The 21,761-nt window shown below is 43.5% G+C and overlaps 1 protein-coding gene across 1 annotated transcript in view; it reads left to right on the top strand.

Annotated features, from left to right (window-relative positions):
- adcy7 (adenylate cyclase 7) overlaps positions 1-21,745 on the top strand; it is a 33,658-nt gene extending 11,913 nt beyond the window's left edge. Inside the window, exons 5-26 of the mRNA XM_080521030.1 lie at positions 649-809; positions 3,952-4,063; positions 4,377-4,504; positions 4,817-4,975; positions 5,220-5,352; positions 5,901-6,089; positions 6,339-6,382; positions 9,163-9,222; positions 10,442-10,519; positions 11,858-11,927; positions 12,065-12,162; positions 12,290-12,374; positions 13,646-13,783; positions 13,918-13,971; positions 15,046-15,242; positions 15,471-15,582; positions 16,546-16,704; positions 18,083-18,229; positions 18,333-18,440; positions 18,518-18,632; positions 20,356-20,480; positions 20,554-21,745. Of these exons, the coding sequence (XP_080377156.1) occupies positions 649-809; positions 3,952-4,063; positions 4,377-4,504; positions 4,817-4,975; positions 5,220-5,352; positions 5,901-6,089; positions 6,339-6,382; positions 9,163-9,222; positions 10,442-10,519; positions 11,858-11,927; positions 12,065-12,162; positions 12,290-12,374; positions 13,646-13,783; positions 13,918-13,971; positions 15,046-15,242; positions 15,471-15,582; positions 16,546-16,704; positions 18,083-18,229; positions 18,333-18,440; positions 18,518-18,632; positions 20,356-20,480; positions 20,554-20,700 (2,619 nt within the window). The 3' untranslated portion in view covers positions 20,701-21,745. The remainder of the gene's footprint in view (positions 1-648; positions 810-3,951; positions 4,064-4,376; positions 4,505-4,816; positions 4,976-5,219; positions 5,353-5,900; positions 6,090-6,338; positions 6,383-9,162; positions 9,223-10,441; positions 10,520-11,857; positions 11,928-12,064; positions 12,163-12,289; positions 12,375-13,645; positions 13,784-13,917; positions 13,972-15,045; positions 15,243-15,470; positions 15,583-16,545; positions 16,705-18,082; positions 18,230-18,332; positions 18,441-18,517; positions 18,633-20,355; positions 20,481-20,553) is intronic.
- The last annotated feature ends 16 nt before the right edge of the window (positions 21,746-21,761 follow it).

Genomic DNA, 21,761 nt, shown 5'->3' with positions numbered 1-21,761 from the left:
TCCTGTCTGGAGTGTGCTTGTTCTCCCTTTGCTTTGTGGATTTTCTCCCGGTAACCTGGCTGAAAACATGACAATCTAAAAAATATGCATTTGAGTTGATTCTACATTGCTCGTAGGCGTAAAAGTGAGTGTGTGTATAGTTGTCTTCCTCTCTCTATTTGCCTTGTTATGGACGAGCATCCTGCCTTCAAACACAGTCAGCTATATATATATCTCAGGATGAAACTGCACAGAAGATGGATGAATACATATTGACCTCCAACACATGCATTCATAATCAGAGAATTCTGTTACGAGCGTTTGTACCATAACCTGCTGTCCGTCTTTGTCCCGGAATTAAAAACAGGAAGTAATGAAAAATGATAAAAAAAATTTCAATGTTCGATATTTGAGAATAAATAAGGAACTTGTCGGGTGAATAGCGCTGTGACGTTTAATGAGAAAGAACTCAGACTCTCATCAGGCTTGTGTGTGTGTGTGTGTGTGTGTGTGTGTGTGTGTGTGTGTGTGTGTGTGTGTGTGTGTGTGTGTGTGTGTGTGTGTGTGTGCCAGTTGTTCTCAGGTAAGCCCAATGTCCTGGCCTCTCCTGAAACGTAGTTACATAACTGTGTGTGTTCATGGTTTTCTTTTTTTTTTGTGCGTCTGCAGGAGAACTTGCTGCAGTCTGTACTGCCGGTGTACATCTCCATGAAGATGAAGCTGGCCATAATGGAGCGCCTGCAAGACTGCAAGGACAAAGAAGAGCAGCAGCGGCTGGTCAAGGACAATAACTTCCACAGTCTCTATGTGAAGAGGCACGAGAATGTCAGGTACAATCACAAGTCACACTATGAAACAGAAACGTGCAGAAAGGGAGATGTTTGCACTATTTTTTTTCTCCATATCATGATAAAAAAGATTTTGTTCAAACGCGAAGAGTTAAAACTGAAAGTTTTTGTGGAAACTCATGTTAACGACGCGTTGGGCAGAGGGCAGGTGGAGCACGCAGTCAACAAAACCAATGCTGTGGAGACAAAAAATCTCAATGCAGGGAAAAGCCTGGAGTGTAAGGAAAGCAGAAATCACAAGGACACGACCAACACTGAAACACAAACAAACCAGCAAACAAGACTCACAAAAAAACTCCCAATAAACCAGGTGAAGACAGTTCAGTTGTTATTTTTGCTTATTTTACTAATATCTCCTTTGGTAGATATCAGTGTTAATGTTTTTTTTATGCAATAACCTGGAAAGAGGCCAGTGAGCATGTCACTCGAATGTAAAACATCAACGTGTGCTTTGTTTAAAAAGTCCAGATTATTGTATTATTTTTATACAGTCCGTCTGCAGAGCGTAATATAGTCAAATGCACCTCCTTCACTTTCACCTCCATACAAGATGTTTCAATTTCTCGCCGCTCGATGTGTCGACAGGAGGAAGATCTCACCAAATGTAACCTGCAGCTTTCATTCTAACTTTAACCTCTTGAGGACGACCTGTGTTGAGTTGATTTCCTGTTATTATACACACCTAAATGCCAAAGCGTACTGTCTGATGACAGAACTCATCACCTGCTACCTTCAGCGACACATGAAATTAAAATAGGATCTTGTAGTTTCTGGTGACGTGTATAAGATGTGTGTGAGAAACCTAACAAGGTAGAATAAGCATTTAATGAAAAATATGAAAAACCTCTGGAATACTGGGTTAGCAAAAATAAACCTCAAGTCCTCAAGGTTAAAAAAAGATGTTTTAATGTCTTAGTTTTGTCCACAAAGTCTGGCCTTTGTATCAACCTTCACTATTAAAGGATGAAAATCAATGCAATATTTACTCACAGGTATTTAATCTGCTTTATTTGTATTTTTATCTCATTAATCCCCTGTGTCTCAGAAAAACCTGAGTTCACGTCGTAAAACAAACAAGGCGGACAAAAGCAAATAAAACCGGGCCATAAAAAACAAATAATGCTGCGGATTAGTACGTCTGTTTTCAGAGCAGTGACCCAGTTGAAGCTTTTGTTTTATGAGAGTTTCATTAATTTAGCAAGTGCTGACAGACATTGGGGCAGCCTCAACTGAACTTTGGCAGATGGCTTGCCAGCTTAGTTGTTTTTTTTGGTTTTTAGTTTTTGCTGTAGAGAAGAACCAGGCCGGCCTTGCCTCAATAGAGGAATCACCTTGTGGAATTTCTTAATCTGTAAAAACATTTGAGTTGTTTTAATATGCATCTTTAACATATTGATATAGATGAAAAGGAAGGGTAAAAAACTGACTCCTTACCAATCAACTTATTTGGATTCTTTATGTGTGAGATTCATTTCCTTTCTAAATCAAAGAGCCGCTCTAATGCTTGCATTTGATATTTAAAGTTTATTTGAACATTTGTTCACCTCAAAGTCAAGTTTTTACTTTGTGCAAATATGTTTTGCAGTTTTTCTCAACGAACTCAGCTCTTATGAGATTTATTCAAATTGTAACCAGTAACTTTTGAGACCTTTGGCCAGTGCTTCCTTTCTTCTTCAAATTGTTTTTATTGTCTATTTCTATTACACGTCTGGTTTTCATTTCATGATTTGACAACTGTGAAGATCATCTGCTCCACAGTGTTTACCACATTTCAGGATCGAATGGATCCGTCATTAGTTTTCAGGTTGTCCTAATGTGGTGGAAAGATGTGGAACGATGGGATACGTCCCCTCGGCCTGCCCGGTAATGACCCGTGTTTGTTCTTCCCGATGAAGAACGTGTCCTTCAAGCTGTTGAAGTGACTGCTGGTCGTCTTTCTGGGCTGCTGTGTTCAGGCCAGGCTGCAGCAGAGCCGGTAATCAGCCTGCTTAGATGTGGTGTGCCTCATTACTGCATCATTCAGTTCATGCGGCAGCCCACACAACAGCTCTTTGTGGGCAAATAAACATGGAGTCAGTGGACTTTTGACATTTTTTTTTTTTTTTAAGAATATCTTTGTATTAAGTCAGAAATAATAAGAGCGCCGGGTTTTTACTGTGATTTCGCTGACTGATTAGCCTGTGAGGATGATCATGCAGCAGCGACTTCTCATTACTGAACATCTCCAAGTCAAGCTGATTACATCCCATCATGTGCAGCATTCATCGCACAATTATTGACATATCCTCTAACTGGGCGAGATGAACAGTGTTCGTTGTTGAGAGTCCCCGGAGAGACGGAGGTGTTGCTGGAGGAGCGGGTCAGGTGCTCTCCTTTTGGTTGGATCGCCGCCAAACTCCCAGCCGCTTTTCCTTGTCGGCGTCGAGGTCTCGGAAAGGTCAGCGCGGCTAACACCGTCCCTCTGCGGTTCGCTTACGACCAGTTCTAATCTGCGGATATGATTCAGCACTGAAGGATTATTAATCACCAATCACATCTGCTGAAGGTTAATGGGACATGGGCCTGTTTTTTTTTGTTTGCCTGAAAAGCATCAACCGAATTCAACCAGCATAATGGTCACACTGCAACACAGCCACCAACAAGGTTGTGCAGAGTCAAGCAGCTTTTTTGGTTCATATCTTAAAGGACGAATGCTGTAAGCTGAATTCCCCAAGTGTCCTCTGGCCCACTGCACACTGGGCGATTGTCCTTCAAGACTGTTGATTGATTGGTCATGAGCCGAAATTCAAGTGAAATTAAGTCTGATGATATTCCACTTTCTTACTTTTTTTTTTTTGTGAAAGCTGTAATTACCTGCACCAAATCTATTCAGTTCAACATCTGAAGGCACTTTTACAGAGAAAAACGCAACAATTTGAAATGAGCAAGCTCAAGCAACAGTGGAAAGGAAAAACTCACATTTAATTGGAAGAAACGTTTGCAGTAGCAGGTTCACGAAGTGAAGACCTGAAGCTTTAAAACTAGTTATGACTGCAATGTGCATGAATTTTTTGAATGTTCTACTTGCTGATTTCTTTTCACCTGTGATAATAAACTTTTACAAAACTGTGTTGATGTGTTACAGCATTCTGTACGCCGACATCGTTGGCTTCACCCGGTTGGCCAGTGACTGTTCCCCCAAAGAGCTTGTCATTATGCTCAATGAATTGTTTGGCAAGTTTGATCAAATCGCCAAGGTGAGTTATTTGTCATCATTGCTCTTTAGTCTGACTTGCAGCTTGAAGTTTTCCCTCTGAAAACTCTGCCACCACACTGATCTAATGATCACAAGTCAGTGTGTTCATGACTTCCTGTCATAGACCTTCATCTAGGAAAATCTGGGGTTTGGTTGTTTAGTGAGAAAATACTTTAAGGAAGCACTTAATCATGTCCAGGCAGTTAAACCTAATTACTATGACTTTGCCGGTTTTGGCTGCTCAAAAAGTTGTTTCCTGATTTCATTGAGTATTTTTCTTTCCTGTTTGGTATCTTGTTTCTCAATCGGTAAAGGAAAACGAATGTATGAGGATCAAGATCCTCGGAGACTGTTACTACTGCGTGTCTGGGCTGCCGGTCTCGCTTCCCAAACACGCCAAGAACTGTGTCAAGATGGGCCTTGACATGTGTGAAGCCATTAAGTGAGTCAGCCGCCAGCCGCCCTTTGTGAAACCTTGCAGAACTCCGTGTGGTGTGACGTGAGGCTAAAGTGGAACGGTTATTCTCAGTTGTGTTCACTGCGGTGCTTGAATGGTAAATCTGAGGCCTTTGATTCGGTCTGTATGAATGTGTACATAGAGTTGAGCTGTATACAATGACGGCCTCAGGCTCCAGATAAGCAGAGCAAAATAATAAAAAAAGATTACACTGTTGATGTACCTCGAAGGACTGTGTTTGTATCTCAAAACGATCTTCTACATTTTTATTTTTTCACGACGGTGAAACTCCTTCAGGCAGGTGCATGAGGCCACGTCGGTGGAAATCAACATGCGAGTGGGAGTCCACTCTGGCAACGTGCTCTGCGGTGTGATCGGCCTTCGCAAGTGGCAGTTTGACGTCTGGTCACACGACGTGACGCTGGCCAATCACATGGAGTCAGGAGGGCTCCCGGGGTGAGTGGCTCCGTGTGTGTCGTTAAAAAAGCTTCCTGCAGTGTGTGTTCCATATTATTTTAATGCCACACCCAAGCTGAGAATAACTCCCGGGTTCTTCTACACGCTTCTTTCTGTGAACCTGAGACGCTTCATACGACACACGTTTGGGATGATGTTGTCTAAATTTAAGACTTCCAAAATGACCACCTTGTGGAAACGGAATAACTTCAAGTAAAATGGTTTCTTTTTCCTTCTCGGTCAGACGTGTCCACATCACGGAGGCGACTCTGAAGCACCTCAACAAAGCCTACGAAGTGGAAGAAGGCAACGGCCACCTCAGAGACCCCTACCTGAAAGAGCTCAATATCCGGACCTACTTAGTCATTGATCCACGGGTAAATTTACAAATGTTCCCTCTCAGGAGGTCACATTTCCTCCGCGCACACAATAAGATATTGACCCCGAGCTGCAGATGGCAGATGTTTTTGGGGTTTTTTCTTGCTACGTCATGTAATTTTCCTGTAATTCGTTGCCAAAGTTCATGCATGATGCTGGGTAACAGGAACTCCGATGTGTAAACGCAGTCAGATGTGGCTGAATCACACACGTCACCTCTCAGCTGTCCAAGGCCGAGTGTCAGTCTGCTCTTTTCCCAGAATTCCTCCAAAGCTTTCTGAGGTTTGGAACTTTTTCTCCATTGATGTTGTTTTTTCAATCCAGGGTGCAGCCTCAGTCCATGACTGAGACAGACCCGCAGTCTGGATCGAACCTGTGACCCATTGAGAGACAACAATTACTCGAAAGCACATGTTTTGATTACAATAGGAAGCTGGATGACCTGAAATGTTTCTCCAGTATCAACATAAGAAGACTGCATTGCTATCGTGGTGTGAGATCTTGAATGCTGAATGTGCTTTGTATATGTCTTTGTGCATGTCTCCAGTGTAAAGACCCGTCACAGAGCACCCGCCCGGCACCCAAACCTCGGCTGAACGACGGCCTGAAGATGCGGGCGTCGGTGCGTATGACCCGATACCTGGAATCCTGGGGCGCCGTCAAACCGTTTGCCCACCTCCAGAGCCGGGAGGGCTTCACACCCGACGCCATCGTCAACGGCAAGACACGTTTCAAGGTAAAGGTCACCTCAGGTCCAAACTTGGGTTTGTGCTAATGCTTGTTCGCTGGTGTCAGTTGATACTGAGATACAGGTTGGACTTTGTTAAGTTAAAGAGTTTCTAAAAACAATGCATACAATGAACTCACTGGGATTGGAAACATTTTCAGATCAGAAAGTTGCATCAGGGAAATTTGGGTGTGTCGTATAACACACGTCATCATGCATTTTCACAGCATGAGTAATGTATTTTTATTTTTTTTCCAGGACATTCCTCTGCGATCAGCCCCTGTTTCCAAAATCCCTGACAGGTAAGACGAGTCCAAAGCTGCTGCCGTAGCTGCACAATTATACAGTATGTGTCTGTGACTGCAGCAGAGTGTGAAGCTCGACATGAATGGAAAAAGACTGTAATTCCACCCGAGCGGCCCTCAGTCACATTTTTGTGCTCATTGGTTCAAAAGGGAAAGCTGCTATTCCATCTGTTCATTAAATCTAACACCATCTTTCCATTGCATTGCTTTAATAGAAGCATACAAAACTCTTTGTGTCAAAGAGATCACAGGACGATAGATGTCCTCACGTCATTGTGGAAGTTATACCAAACAGATGGGGAATAATGAAATACGTGAGACGCATGGAAGCGTTTCTATGGAGTATTTCGCTATTTGGTAACATCCCTCTTACCTGTCCTTGCAAGTTGCACTTGTTTTGTTGACAGATGCATAGACACTCACCATAAACATGGGAATCTTATCTTGTCACATGCAAGATTTCAATACGAGAGATTTTCTTCTTATTGTTTTTTTTAATCACAAAAAAAATTCCTCGATTACAATAAATGCAGGACTAATTTAGAGTGAATATAAACAATGTATTTGTTGTCCTAGTCTTATGTCCTGAAATGTTAGGTCCCTGATATGTCAGAAGAAACCAATTATCTGACCAATGCTTTCATATTTGACTCTTTTCATTGTGCTCATCAGCCTGCATGCGACATTATGGGCTTCCTGCGATCGACTGCCGACGCTTTTAAAAGGGTCATAATCTGCAAAACACAAGTGCGGCAGCAAAATGCCAAAGTTTGATAAGTCGTTCCTTTTGAATTATTCATAAAGAGTCCTTGAGGCTTCCTGACATTGTTCTGCACTACGAGGTGTCTAAACATGACTTGGACATTTTGTTCCTTCTGCAATGTTGCACAAATGTTACCTCTTCATCAATTTGGCCCACAAGCGCTAAACTGCCTAATAAACGGCTCTGGAATCGGGAGTCTGCCTGCAGATAAAGTCCTTCGGAAATGAGGAGTTTGTGTGGGACAGGAAGAACAAGATGTACAAGTAACATTTAACCCTCCTGCAGTTATGAGTGTGAAGAAAAGCAAAAATAGTCCAAAGTCAAACTGACCCTGTGTGTGTTTAATCAACCTAAAATGTTTTTCATCAAACATTCAGATCAATAGCTTAACTAATGTTTAGTACAATCCTGTTTTTCCACTCCTGTGTGCAGATTATAGTTTCTATGGGGTCATCTTGTGTTTCTGTAATGTAATTTCTTCACTCAACTTTCACAATAATTAGGCTTTAGTCTAATGAGTCTGTTCTGGTATTTGTTGTCGCCTCCGTTTTCAATGCCGAACCAAACACTACATATAATCCACATGTGCATTAAAGTCATTTAGTTTAGAAGAAAACGTTTGAGGCTCCAAAGGTTACGTAAAACTGAATCTTTAAATTTTAGAATCAGTTTGACCTCTATCATATAATACATCAACATGGTTTTAGATGGTTGTTTGGTCATTGTTGACCCACTGAAGCTCAACTTGAAGACAGTTTACACATCCACACTGTTTATACTTGATTACTAGATTAATAATTATGTATTTATAACTACTAGCTTAAAATGTGTTTAATTGACTAGTTGAACGCTTCCCTTGTTTGTGGTGAGATTGCTTTTATTACAGTTGAAATATACAACTAAATTATGGTCCAGATCCAACAGTGGTAATACACATTAACATGTGCATTGTAAAACCCAGTTCAAAAATTAAACCATAAAAATCACCAAATAGATCACTTTGACTGTCTGACACGTCCTAAACCATTCCATTCACACATTTCACGTACAGACACAGAAATGTAGAGAATTCACACTGATGTTACTGAATTTCAACATTTGTTCAGGTTCAGTGTGCAGGTATTCTGCAAGGAATAGCCACGGGTCCATTTTTAAAAAGACCAATTGAAGCAATGCAGACATCACTGCGTTGGTCCTCTCTGGTGTGTTTTATCTTTGTGTTTAGAGATTACATGTTCTCCCTGTGTGCGTGGGTTATTCCTCGGTTCTCCGGCTTTCTCCCACAGTCTAGGAAAAAGCATTTGAGGCAAACTGAGCTTGTGTCCCTCCATCTTTTCCCTGTGATGGACTGGAGATCTGTACAGGATGTACACACACACTCCTCACCAGTTCAAAATGCAAGGCTCACATTTTCTACACTAATTATTTCTTTAATGACACTCACATCGTCGTCAAAGAAAATAAAGCAAATCCAAACTTCCAGAGTGGAATTTATTTCACGTCAGCTGCTGCTGCAGGGTTAGGGTTGCAGAGCCTTCAAGTAATGCACAGACAGATTGATAGTGGATCTAGCTTACGGCGGTTAATGCCCAGGCAGCGAGGAAACAGGCAAATGTTTTAAAGTGGAGCTGCTAATTAGTGGGCAGGCCTCACCTACACAAACAGCGGGGGCCGGAGTAATCCGCCAGAAGAGATAAGTGTGTGCACAGGAGCGTAAGCGTTCAAACCCTGCAAGAACATAATATTGTTTTATCTCGGAAACCGTTAATTTCATTCATGTATTCACGGTCCACTCAGGCAGAGGGAGAACACATCCGAGGCTGAAGCGACTGTGAAATAAGGCGCACGCCCACTCGGTCTTCAGAACTCTGCTTAAGCAGAAGGAATTTTCCACGATTAAAATGTAACTGGCTGTGCTACTCGGTCTCCAAATACAAGATGTTTGGATTTGTACATGTATATGATCTTGTGCTTTGTCGTGACGTGTTTGTGTCTGATTATTGAACCCTCACAGCCTTGATGAGTCTCTTGAAGAGCCATTCTCCTTGCCCACCCCGCCGTTCAGCAGCCTGAAGTGAGTGGGGCCTCCGTGGCCTGCAGGCTCTTTGCTCCCGACAGAACAGTAGTTACCAACCCTGCGGCTCGTCGCCCTCCATCACAATGGGGGAGTCAAATTTTCACTGAAAGCGCATAGAACCTACTTCAAGCTTGTAGATTACTATCTTATATTCACTTCAAGTATCCTCAGAGAAAATACTGTCCGGATTTAGTTACTTTTTTATTTCATTCTTTGACAAAAGAAAACAATACGGTACAAAACAAAACAAAAGTTTCCAAACTTGTGATGGGCCCCTTTATATCAAACAATGAGTTTACAATAAGCATTAGAAACACATTCATTGTGATAGAAGTTGATTTTACACACAGTTAGAACAACACAGTTATTATCTACAGTTGCATCTAAAAAAGAAAATCAGAATTTCCAAAAAGAGAACTTGACATCTTACCAAATATTGTAATATGAGACTATGTCTTTTTGATTTTAAGACCGTATTGAGAGAAGTTAAAAATGTAAATCAGGAAAAAGGATTCTCATCATTCAGCTTTTTTTTCCTACGGAGGTTTCACCGTTTAACTCACAACGCAGCCCAACTTTATCTCCCAGGTGTTTTCAAAACAACCATATCTGAACTGAAAGGCGACACGTAAATTCACACAATCAAAGATAATTCGACAACTGCGGGAACTTTTCCACTGCTTTCAAAGTTTTTGAGACGCTCATAACGTGACTCCCTCACGGTGACAACGACCGGCCGCAGAGAAGAGCCTTGCCGTCCCGACACTAACCCGAGCAGTGGTGGTCCCTTTTCTCAGTCTCTAACCTCTCCCCTCTTCGCTCCAGGACGGCGTGTGATCTCCAACGCCCCCTAACCTCCGTTCACACTAACCATTAAGTGGGACTAGTTTGGAGGCGGGGTCTCAGTGTCTTTCCTCCCTGGTGGAGAAAAGGGAGGCTGTCTAACCACCATCTCCCACAGAGATCATCTAACATACAGCATAACGCCGAGTCTGCCCCCCCCCCCCCCCCCTCTAATACAGACCATCTTCCTCTTCCTCTCACTAACCCTGAGAATCACTTTAACCTCCACGTTGCCTCCAAGCACAGCTAAACTGGACCAGAGTAATCCGCATGGCCTGATCTGGTTTCCCGGCATCTGTTCCTGGCAGCATGTGTGTCTCTGTGTTTGTCTGGCTTCCCTCTTCCCTAATGATCTCTGTGCTTTCTGGTGCAGGAACAAATCCCAGAAGAGCAAGTTTGATGAGGAGCTGCATAATGAGATGACCACAACCATAGATGAGCTCAGCAGCAAGTACGTCCATTTTTAACCGCCGGTTAACCGGTGTTTACTTCGTGTGCCCCAAATCTGTTCTGAAGTGAGCTTGATGAAGCTCAACAATGAGCAGATGTTTTTTTTTTTCTCACAGCGACTCTCACAATGTGAAGCAGTGAAAGAAACTGTGTGCATCATAACCACATTAGCTTCAACACATGGACTTGTTCATGGAACTTGAATTCACCTTTGTTCGCTTTTACCTTCCGATGCCTCGTTATCGCTCTTTTCAAAGCTAATTCAGCATCTAACTGAATGGAGGAGTAGTTTCTAAAGAGCACGTGTGTTTAGTTCATGTCTTGGAAACAACCTGATTACATCCTCTGAGATTATAAAACACGGATAACCCAAATTCAAGCTGAACGAAAATTAGAAAACGATGAACTGGTGAGAAATCAGTCATTATTGATGAAAGGATCAATGGTGGCCTGTTGGTTGGTTGGTAGATTAATGCAACATTCACAATCAAACTAGAACGTTCCTACAACTATTTAACAAACATAGAAATGTTTATAGCAGTGAAGAATCAAAAGGTACATAATGTAATGTTGTTTACAGACATTGTTTTTTTTGTTTGTTAAATGACATCACTTCTCAGATTTCTTACTTGGTGATATTTTCATAGCCCTTCCAATGACCGAATTTGAAAGCTTGCCAAAACAGCACAGTCTGTATGAGCCTTGGAATGTGTATTGTCACACACAGAACCTTCATGAAAATCGCAGGCTGCCCGTCACAGCTGCTGTGTGAAGACCACAGATCATTTATAAAACTGCTCTAAAGAAGAGGCAGTTCTCCTAAAAGCTAATATAGGGCATTATATTTGTGGACTATACAAATATGTATTTACTTCAGTCAAAAGGAAGCAGGTGCATGTCTGCGGGTGTCAGAAATAACAATGCAGGTGAAAAAGAAAGCAGTTGACAATTTCCGAAATTTGCTTTTAACTGCTGAATTGTGTCACTTTTTTATCAAAGAAAAGGAGCAGATTTTGAATTTGATTTTGCTAAATGTAACCCATGACTGCCGCCTGGATGGTGCTGGGATAAATAGGGAAATAACTTTTCCTATTTTGTCGACCATAATCAAACTCTCTGTTGCTTTTTCCTGTAAAATGGTATTTTTTTAATTCTTCTAAGCTGCTTAAATAAAAGGTATTCCTCCTGCTATGTGGGACCTGGTGCTGATTTACTCTATAAATCTTACACAGAATGAGAGAGTACAGCTAATCTTTAACGCTGAAGCGTCAAAGTCAGAGCAACTGTCTCCTCGTTGTTTTCTCTTTTCTTCCTTCATTATGTTTCTTTTCTTTTTCAGGCGGTGGTCAAAGTCTGAAGAAAGCAGCAGTCTGGCGCTGTGGTTTCCAAAGAAAGATCTGGAAAAGCAGGTTGGTTTTTGACACAAAGTTCATTGAAAGTCTGAAAGAAAACCCCCACGATGTACAGTTGTACATCTCACTTCAATTCAGTTTGTCTCATCCTGAATAAAGAGGTTCATGCTTGCTTCCTGTTTGTCCTTCGTCAGTACCGAGCTCTCGACTTACCGATGTTCAAACACTACGTCGGCTGTGCCACTTTCATCTTCCTCTGTATCTTCTTGGTGCAGATGTTTGTCACTAAAGAGTGAGTATGATGAGGTTTTTTTTGTTTTCTTTTAATGGCATTTGAAAATATTCTGATCTAATGAGCGCGGAGAACACTCGGTGTGTTTTGTCCCGGGAGTTGCAGTGACCTGGTTTCTCTCCCTCAGCCGACAGATGTTGGGGATGTCGTTCGGAGTCTTGGTCTGCGTGCTGCTGCTGACCCTCTCCATCTGTTTCGCGGGTCACTTGCAGGTCAGTGGCCTTTAGTTGTCCCGTTGCACGCAGCTCTTCAGGTGATCCGGTTTCTCCTCACACCCCATTTGCCATACGAGCTTGCGGGAAGGGGAGCGGAAAAAGAAAAAAAAAAAGCCTTTCTCGGCTCTCGCCGGCGACCTCTGCAGCCGTGCCGCTCGCAGGTGAAGCTTCGCTTTGAAAGGGTTGACATTTGTCCGGCATAACGCACCCAAAGTCTGGTATTATATAATCCAGCTTGTGCAACGCTACATGCGCATGACTCATGGGTGCTTTTTAGCTCTGAAGGTCTATTCATTGAATCGAATTTCCTTGCACCAGAAAAATAGGAAATTGAATGGGAAATTCTTTGTAGATAATTACAGTGAGACCACAGAGGGAAATGTCAATAATGCAAGCCTCCGAGAAGAATGCGTTTCTACTCACAGCAGCTCTGTACCACTGTCCTTTCTCGTGCAGAACTGTTCAGGTTGTATACAGGCAGCGCGCAGCCGGATTTGTCCTTGTTATTAAAACTAACTGAAGAATTATTCAAGAATTTAAAAATAAACTCATTTGATGGTCCAGTAAGCAGAGGTTTACTGGTTAGAACTTTAACTTCACAGTGGAAATTTGTTTGATTTGAGACTTTAAGGCTTTTCTCAAAAACACTAGATTGGAGTGTTTTGGAGGACATCGGAGAAACATAAACTCCACCCATCTATCTGCGATATTTGCCTTATTTCTGGAAGGGGGCAAAGCGTTGGAAACTACGTCAGCTTCCCTGGGCACAGAGCACATTATATCTTCTACTGGTTTATAGTCAAGGAATGTCTCAATCGTGTTTTTGTATTGGTGGTGGAAGCCAGGATATCTGGAGTAAAGATGACCTTGTAAACTCCACACAGAAAGGGTCGGTACTTGAGCGATTCAATGTAAACGCACATGAGGAGGGCTCAGTGAAAGATACGATAGGGTGAAATGGTCGTGTGTGTGTGTGTGTGTGTGTGTGTGTGCATACAGACTGTCGGCCTCTGCCATAATTAGCCAGTGTGAGAATGGAAAACGGTCATGGAAGCTATCTGCCTTCACAGCTCGAGCAGCTTTCTATAGCTCGGACAGGTGACGTCTGACATTCAGCCCCCGACAGGCCGCGCTGCCTCCTCACACCGAGATTCCTCTCCTCTGGAAATAACCGCCCGCCGCTCACTCGCATGGCGTCTGGGGATGTCCGTCCGTACCTGTTAGTCTGTCCCCTCACCTTCTCCCCCTCCCTCTTTTATCCACCGCAGCGCCTGTTTCCAGAGAAGCTGTCGAGGTGTCAGTGGCTGCCAGCCGTGTCCGAGGCGGTGGTTAAACGGCCGTGCGTGCGCCTCCCACTCGCAACCATCACCGCCGCCGCCATCATAATCTTAGCCGTGTTTAACCTGGTAAGGCCATGTCCGGGCCGCTGCGTCCCCGGGCTATTCCGAGCCGCGGCCGCTCCTCACGGACGCCTCGCTGAACTTCAAAGCACGCTGTCCGGTGGTCGTATGTCGGTCAAAGGTTTTTCTGCTCCCCGCAGTGCTTCGTCCGGACAGGTGTGGATGAGGACTTGGCTGGCCTCTTCTGTCTGCCTGTGAGTGATGAACTCTTTAACCCCTCGACACCAATATATATATATAAGGTCTCTGTCTGACTGTCACTCAGACATGAACTCTCAGAGCCACGCTGGTAACATTTCCCCCCTTTCAACCTGCTTCAGTCACAAGAAGTCATTGATGAATGAAAGCAAAGGCATTAGATGGTGATCACACAGCAGCTGGGAGCTCAGGCTGAGGGAGAGCAACGCCTGCAAATTATGACGGCTGGGCAATAAGGCTGTCTGGCTGATTATTAGATCATTAGACTGCACGTCAAAAAGACATTTCAGCTGAATATGCACAGATTCTCCCTCGTGCTTTGAAGACAGCTTCAAAAACATTTGCGCATTTTCCTCACTCTGAGGTCAGAACTTCCCATTTCCAGTGCGTCACCATTACCTCTCATATAGAGTCAATTGATTTTTTTACATTTGCACAATTATTTGAGGAAATTAATCTCAGTTCGGCTGAGGTTTAACGCATAGATTAGGTAATCAGATTACACCTCCCAGTCAAACATTCCAGTCATTACTTGACCTCCATAAGTTTGTTGACTGTGTGAATCTGTGAGGAATTAAACATACTGTTTCATTATGATTAGATGGGAACTCTGAGAGAAATGACAAACATGAGGATCAAATATTGGCACTGCGTGAATGTGACAGAATAGAAATAAATATTTTATATGCTGGCATATGGGTTAGGGTTCTGGCTCATTCTCACCCGAAGTCGAAGTTACGATCACAATTTGAAATTATATTCACACTTTTGTATCAGCGGTTTTGGAGCCAAATGATCTAGTCCACTTGTACCTGGGATACAATATTTTGTTCCTTTATGTTTTTAATTTGTCTGGTTTTAAATTCAGTCTTGGAACTGAGGTTTGTTTTTGCCACACATCAGAATGAGCTGCAGTCACTGGGTGGAGGCCGTAGAGACCTCTATATATTCAGGCGTAGCGCCCTATTTATTTCTAAAATACTGAACTAGGAGCCCAGAAATGTTTTTTTTTTTTTTTGCAAATGTGTTGAATCTCATTATTCCTCACTGTCCTAATTCCCGTCCCTCAGTACTCGGTCTACTGCTGCATCTTGTCACTGATCGCATGTGGAGTTTTCCTTCGGGTGAGCTTTGAGCTCAAAGTGCTCTTCCTCACGGTGGCCTCCACGGCGTACTACATCATCATCCTCAGCACCAAGCGGGATCTCTTCAAGGCATACGGGTGTTCCCTGGATATTCCGATTAATGGCAGCTCAAACTGCAGCAGGTGAGACAGACACAGCATGGAAACGTATGAAGAAATGTTATTTCCTGTTGTTGAAACACTTATTCAGAGACCTGCTATAAGCCAACTTCTAATAGTATTGATAATAAGTGCAAGCAGTGAAAGAGGAGGATTGACACTACATTTGGTCTATTGATGAAACGATGGTGTGAAGAATTGTGCTTTTTAAACTGGAATCTGGGATGAACAGTGTCGTTGTTCACTTTGCAGCAGAGAAGATGAGTCCATCCTCAGATGTTTAGGGCTGGTGAAACACCCCCAGATTATGAGCTGCATATACATCACTCTGTTCCTGGTGACCATGCTCATCATCGCACAGCAGGTAACTACAACCTCCTGCTTTATTCTTTTCTATAAGTCAGCTCCTTGGATTGCAGATTTCCATTTTTGTTGCCAAAAAATTTAAAATAAATTGAAAAGTACCGTAATTTCCAGACTATAAGTGCCTACTTTTGTCACAACTTTGAAACCTGCTGTTTAAACAAAGATGCTAAGTTAACAGCTCCATGCAGCAGATACATGGGTGATGCATTCAGGTGCATCATGTAACTCCGAACTTTTTTTCCTGTTTAACTTTGGTAGGTATAGTCATGTGTGCTCAATAGTCTGGGAATTACAGTACTCTTTTTGTCATACTGCAATTTGTAAAGAAACCAAAAAGGTTGGACGTGGAAAACATTTTGATAAAACAAGTTGACTGTCATACCAATATTTGTTTATTTAAAACAGATTTTAGAACAAAATGCAAATGTGACACAAGTTAAAATGATGAAAAAAACTTAAGTGAACAAGCATGACTCAGACAATCATTTCTTTTCTTATTCAATTTATTTTTTTGCAGTTTTTAATTATCTTTACACCCTGTTTTGCACTATTTTCCTACGAGAACTGCAATTTTTAATTTCATTGTGCTTCCGTGCTACAATGCCAATAAAAGGAATTCTGATTGTGAAGTATGACAATTGCATCTCTATATAACGACGTACCTGACTTTTAAGTAATACACCCCCAAAAGTCTAAATATCACGGTTAAATTTGAATGCAAAATTCCTTTGTTGCTAATTAGCTTGAGAACATGCTGTTAAGCTTTTCTCAAAATGTAGGACTTTCACTCTTGATGCAGACGTTTTATATTTACCGTCATTGGATTCATTATGTATTTGGTCTGGTCTGCTCCTGAAGTCGCTTTAGCAACATAAGGCCAAACTGTGATCTCCTGCCAATTCAAAATAAGTCTGAGACGTCTGCACTAAGTGCTCTGCTTCCTCTCGACGTCGGCTCCCAGAACGAGTCCTGCTTCCGCCAGGACTTCCTGCTGAAGTACAAGAACCGCACGGAGCAGGACGAGATCGAGACGAGGGAGAACCTGAACCGCCTGCTGCTGGAGAACGTGCTGCCGGCACACGTGGCCGCGCTGTTTGTCGGGGAGAACAAGAAGAACGAGGTGAGACTTCCACATGCTTCGTTGGGACTGTTTAGAGGACAACAACCTGCTTGTTGATTCATGATCAACGGGACTAAAGCAGACGTTCGTCGCTACTTGTTTGATTCGCATTAAGTCAGCTGAGGGTTCTGCTTTCTTTCTTTTTTTTTTACCATTCACAGTCTTCTTTATAGAGATCCAGTGTTGTTTCATATGTTCTTGCCTTTACATGAGGTCAGCTGTATATATATGGGAAAAAAAACAGAACGCTTGCATGTCAACGGGTGAGATATTAATGTTCCAAGGACTCGTTCTCGTCCCTGAGAGAAACATGAGAGCGTGTTCAGAGGGCCAACTGTTTCCTTCAGGTCATCGCCGACAATGACTTCACTGTGGACGGTGAAGAATGACACACAGCGCCGTGTGAGATGTTTTTGAACACAACAGCCGCTCTGTGCCGGGATGCCTCCCAGTGTCCTGCCTCTTAATTAATGACGCTGAGAGTAAAGGTGATAGTGTGGGAACCACAAGTCTCCATGGAGCCGTCTCATTACGGCACATCACTCTGCACTCAGTTTATCAACAGCCTGTACTAAATGGTGTTGTTTTATCAGTAATTACACTAAATCTAATTACAGGCTTTTCCACATTGCCCAGAACAATGAGTTTTCTATTTTCACTGGAACGTTCATATTCTATTTCATATCAGTCCTCAACATTATATTTTGGCTTTTGTCTAGAAGTGCATAGCGAGAAATAGAATCTACCTCCTGTCACTATTTTCTCTCATGAGAGGCCCTAATACTCTTCTGTAATTTAGTGATAATCAGAGAGAATTCAAGCCGCTTTTTACATAATTATTGTAAATGTAAGATACAATTAATATAACGGTGCGCAAGACATTTTTAATAGTTTTACTGTAAACATTTCAGCCACCAAGAGGCTCCAGTCGGGCCAAACCACCTCGCCAGGTGGTTTTATGGGATTTATAGGAGATTAAAATTTTTACATTTCACTGTATTTTCACCAAAATGTTCAGAATTGACTGTATGTTAAGATTGTAGTTATTTTTCAGTACTAATTGTTCGATCTTCCAAAATTTTTGACAATTTCATCGCCACAACAAAACAAAACTTTCTTTGTGCGCTCCACATCTTTGTAAAAGTGGGGTGCTCTTCTATTGGGAACTATATGGTATGTTATGATGATACCAGTAGTGGTGATCGTCTCAGGTGCCTTTCAGCTGCTCACTTCTGGAGTGAAATGATGTGATCCAGATGTTTGGGCTCCTGGGGTTTGATAGTGGGAGTCAATCCATCCATCCATCCATCTTTATTTCTAAATGTGCCTCACGGCTCAACAATACCGATGTCGTTCTGTGTGTTTCTCCCTCCAACAGGATCTGTATTACAAATCCTACGACTGTGTGTGTGTGATGTTCGCCTCGGTGCCAGATTTCAAAGAGTTCTACACCGAGTGCGACATCAACAAGGAGGGCCTGGAGTGTCTGAGGCTGCTCAACGAAATCATCGCCGACTTCGATGAGGTCAGGAGGATTAAAAAGGAGGGTCCGATTGTAAATGTGAACCGGCAGCTGCTGACGGGGTTTATGGATCCATCACCCACTCACTTCTCCTCTCTCCTCTCAGCTGCTGTCCAAACCAAAGTTCAGCGGCGTGGAGAAGATCAAGACCATTGGCAGCACGTACATGGCGGCCGCGGGGCTCAGCGGGACGCCGGGGCAGGAGAACAACCAGGTAGGCCGGGAGAATTGCCCCGTCACACCGTCGTTGACCGTTCACCAGGTTTCTGAGCGACTGGACTCTGCTCCCAGGACGAAGAGCGGCAGCAGGCTCAGATCGGGATCATGGTGGAGTTCGCCATCGCTCTGATCGGGAAGCTGGACGGCATCAACAGACATTCCTTCAACAGCTTCAGGCTCCGAGTGGGTGAGTGTGGCTCGGCGGCGGCGGCGGCAGCACAACCTTTTCACCCACTCCTCTCCTCTCGGGCCGGCGCAATAACCCAGCCAGTGGGTTTCCGTGGTTACGCGGATGACTGACGTGCAGCCCATGCTTCTTGCTGCGTGACTCTCAAAATGAAGGATGTTGCAGATTCTCTGCAGGAGAATCAAACCACTTTCACCGTGCCGGTTTATCACTTCACGGCTGCAGAGAGGATTGTGATTGTTCACTGCACACAAGAGTTAAAGGTCATAAGTGATGTCAAAAGTCAAAAGTGACAGTGGAGGGAAGAGTCTTGGGAAACTCGGTGTGTTGTGTCTGCAGTCCAGACAGTTGACTCTGCGCAGGCATCTCGGTTTCGAAGTTCTGCTTCAAATATTTACATTTCTTTGGAGATAAAAAACCCACGTCAGGCGTACACTGCGGGTAGTCGCAGTAAGTGGCATCAGTCTCTATCGGACTAGTGTCTCAGTCGGCTGCTGTTTAAACCCGCTAACTTTAAAACACATTCAAGTGGATCCTGGCCCGGTTCCTCCCTCCCGCCAGTCCTTCTCACTCTGAGCACAGAAACCGAAGTTGGGAGGTTTTCTGCAAGTTTCCAAAGTCACTTCACAAATTCACAAATATGTTCATGTTGGCTGCATTGCCTAAGAGCACTAAGGCCACCATGTTGTTATTTTGATGGTTTGAATCTGCACTTATTTCCTTATAGATTTAGTTTTTGTCTCATAAGCATTGTTTTGTTTACCAGTGGGCTACAGACACAGCATTAACCACGTTAAAAAATGATGCTGGTGTCAAATTACAAACTCCACTTGACGATTCAGGTTTTTTTCCAGTGCCGTTCAGGTGAAGTTGGGCTCTGAGGATGAAGGACAATCGAACCTGAAGCCGCTTGTTTCAGTCACAATGAACTGAGTAGAGCCGCGACACATAGAGGCTCTATGACACACTGATAGGTTTCAGCTGTACATCAGTGAACACATATCTAGAGCTCCACCACATAGAAAGGAAAATGTTAGAGGTGGTTAGAAACGAGCCCTTTAGTTTTCTGTTTTAGAAAAGCAGCCGGTTTGGCAAAAATGTTGATATGCGACTCAATAAAGCCTGCGTGAGCGTCTCTCCTCCCAGAACTATATATTATTAGTATTGTTACTCGGACTAGCTGTTACAATCCCTCACATAGCATGATAGGATTTTTCTTGCTCTAAAGCACCAAGTAGGCACTGCTGACTGCATGAGTGAAACTGGTTTATTTCCATCATCAAATCATTAAAAGCGCTTTAAGGTTTTCAATTTATTCTTTTAAACTGAACTCTCAAAATAGAACCAAGAAAAATAGACGCGGCAAATTGCCTTCTGTGTACTGTTTATTTGGACCGATCTACCCATATTTATCTATTTATCTTTGATGTGCCTTCAATTTCTTTATTGTTCTTAATGTTATATAGTGTGCTATTTTCATCGCGTGTGTAAGGGACTTAAAACATTTCACTGCACATTATACTATGTATAATTGTTGTGTGTGACGAATAAAGGAGTTGACTTGAAGTAATTTACAGATATGGATTGTGTTTTTGATTTCCTGCTGGCCGGGAGGGAGGACGAGTTGTTTCCTTACAGTCACCTCTCCTTGTTGCCTTGCGTTCTTTGTAGATCTGACCTGATAACGACACGCTGCTCACCTCCGGTCGTCTCCCTCCCACAGGTATCAATCATGGCCCGGTGATAGCCGGCGTGATCGGAGCGAGGAAGCCTCAGTACGACATCTGGGGAAATACGGTCAACGTGGCCAGCAGGATGGAGAGCACCGGCGAGCTTGGCAAGATCCAGGTGCAGGATCATTACAATGTTTCTATCTCAAATGTCTCCGGTCGCTTTGTTTGAACCCGCCGTCCTCGTGCAGGTGACGATGGAGACGTCGGCCGTGCTGAGGAACCTGGGCTACTCGTGCGAGTGTCGGGGGTTCATCAACGTGAAGGGGAAAGGCGAGCTGAAAACCTTCTTTGTGTGCACCGACATGAGCAAGCAGCAGGGTATGGGTCTGAGCTGAGGCCCGCCGCCCGGCATGGAGCCAGACTCTCGCACAACAAAAGTCCAGAGTTTACAGACTGTTGCACGCCGCCGCGGGACCAAGTGCAGCGCGTTCCTTGCGACGTCGCTGGTTTTTAGAGGCGCGGCTCCTCCGCTCCACGCTGGACGTTACATTCAACTCGTCGCCCCTTCTGGTCCGACCAGGTGAAGGCCGCAGAGGGAATGGTCAGTATGTACAATCACCCCCCCCCACCCCCCCCCCCCCCCCCCCCCCCCTCCCCCCGCGCGTCCAGTGATTTAGTCACTTTTGTTTTGTCCCTCAACTAAATGTGATAGGAACACGTGTATTGTACTAATGCCAAATACAGTTGTTATTTTCTACGACCCGCTGGGTCCTTTGTAAAAGACAAAACAACAGATTCTGTTCGGATCATAGTTTGAAAGTCTGTGAATGACGTGTGACGGTTCCTCTGCTGTTACTGTGTAACGAGCGAGACACATTTGAAAACGTTTCAATGTCACCAACAGGAGTTAAGACAAAGGCGTCCCTCCTTCCTGAGAATGATAGGTTAAGTTACAAATCCTAACACTGCCTGCTGATGAGGAGAACCTCGTACCTTTACGTTCACCCGAAAAGACTCTGGACGCGTTTTTTTCTCTCTCGGTTCTGCTCATTTTAACAATTGTTTATTAGGAACTAGATAAATCAGTGTGCTGTACGTACGCCCTCTGTTTAAAGTGTTTACTCGGCTCGATTACGAATTCTGCTCTCCGTGTCCTTTCTGCTGCCGTCTGCATATATGCTGCAACGAGGGAACTCCGTGGCGCTCTCTTCAGTGTCCTGTGAATGTTTTTTTCTCGCGCCGTCGGCTCAGACGTCCCGATCGCTCTCTGTGCCTCTGAAACTCGATTTGTCTCGTGGCCTTAATGTCCTGAGATCAACACCCTGTCATTGTGGTTACATAATAATGATAATAATACTGTTATTAATAATAGCGTATTGCCCTTTCTGTGAACAAATGTGTCTTTTGTACAGTTGCAGAATGTAATAAATGTTTTCTTAAGCCTGCCGTCTGTGCT

Source organism: Blennius ocellaris, assembly GCF_963422515.1.
Source record: "Blennius ocellaris genome assembly, chromosome: 1".
NCBI lineage: Eukaryota > Metazoa > Chordata > Actinopteri > Blenniiformes > Blenniidae > Blennius > Blennius ocellaris.
The sequence above is the reverse complement of the archived record's forward strand: the minus strand, read 5'-3'. Positions and strand labels throughout refer to the sequence as shown.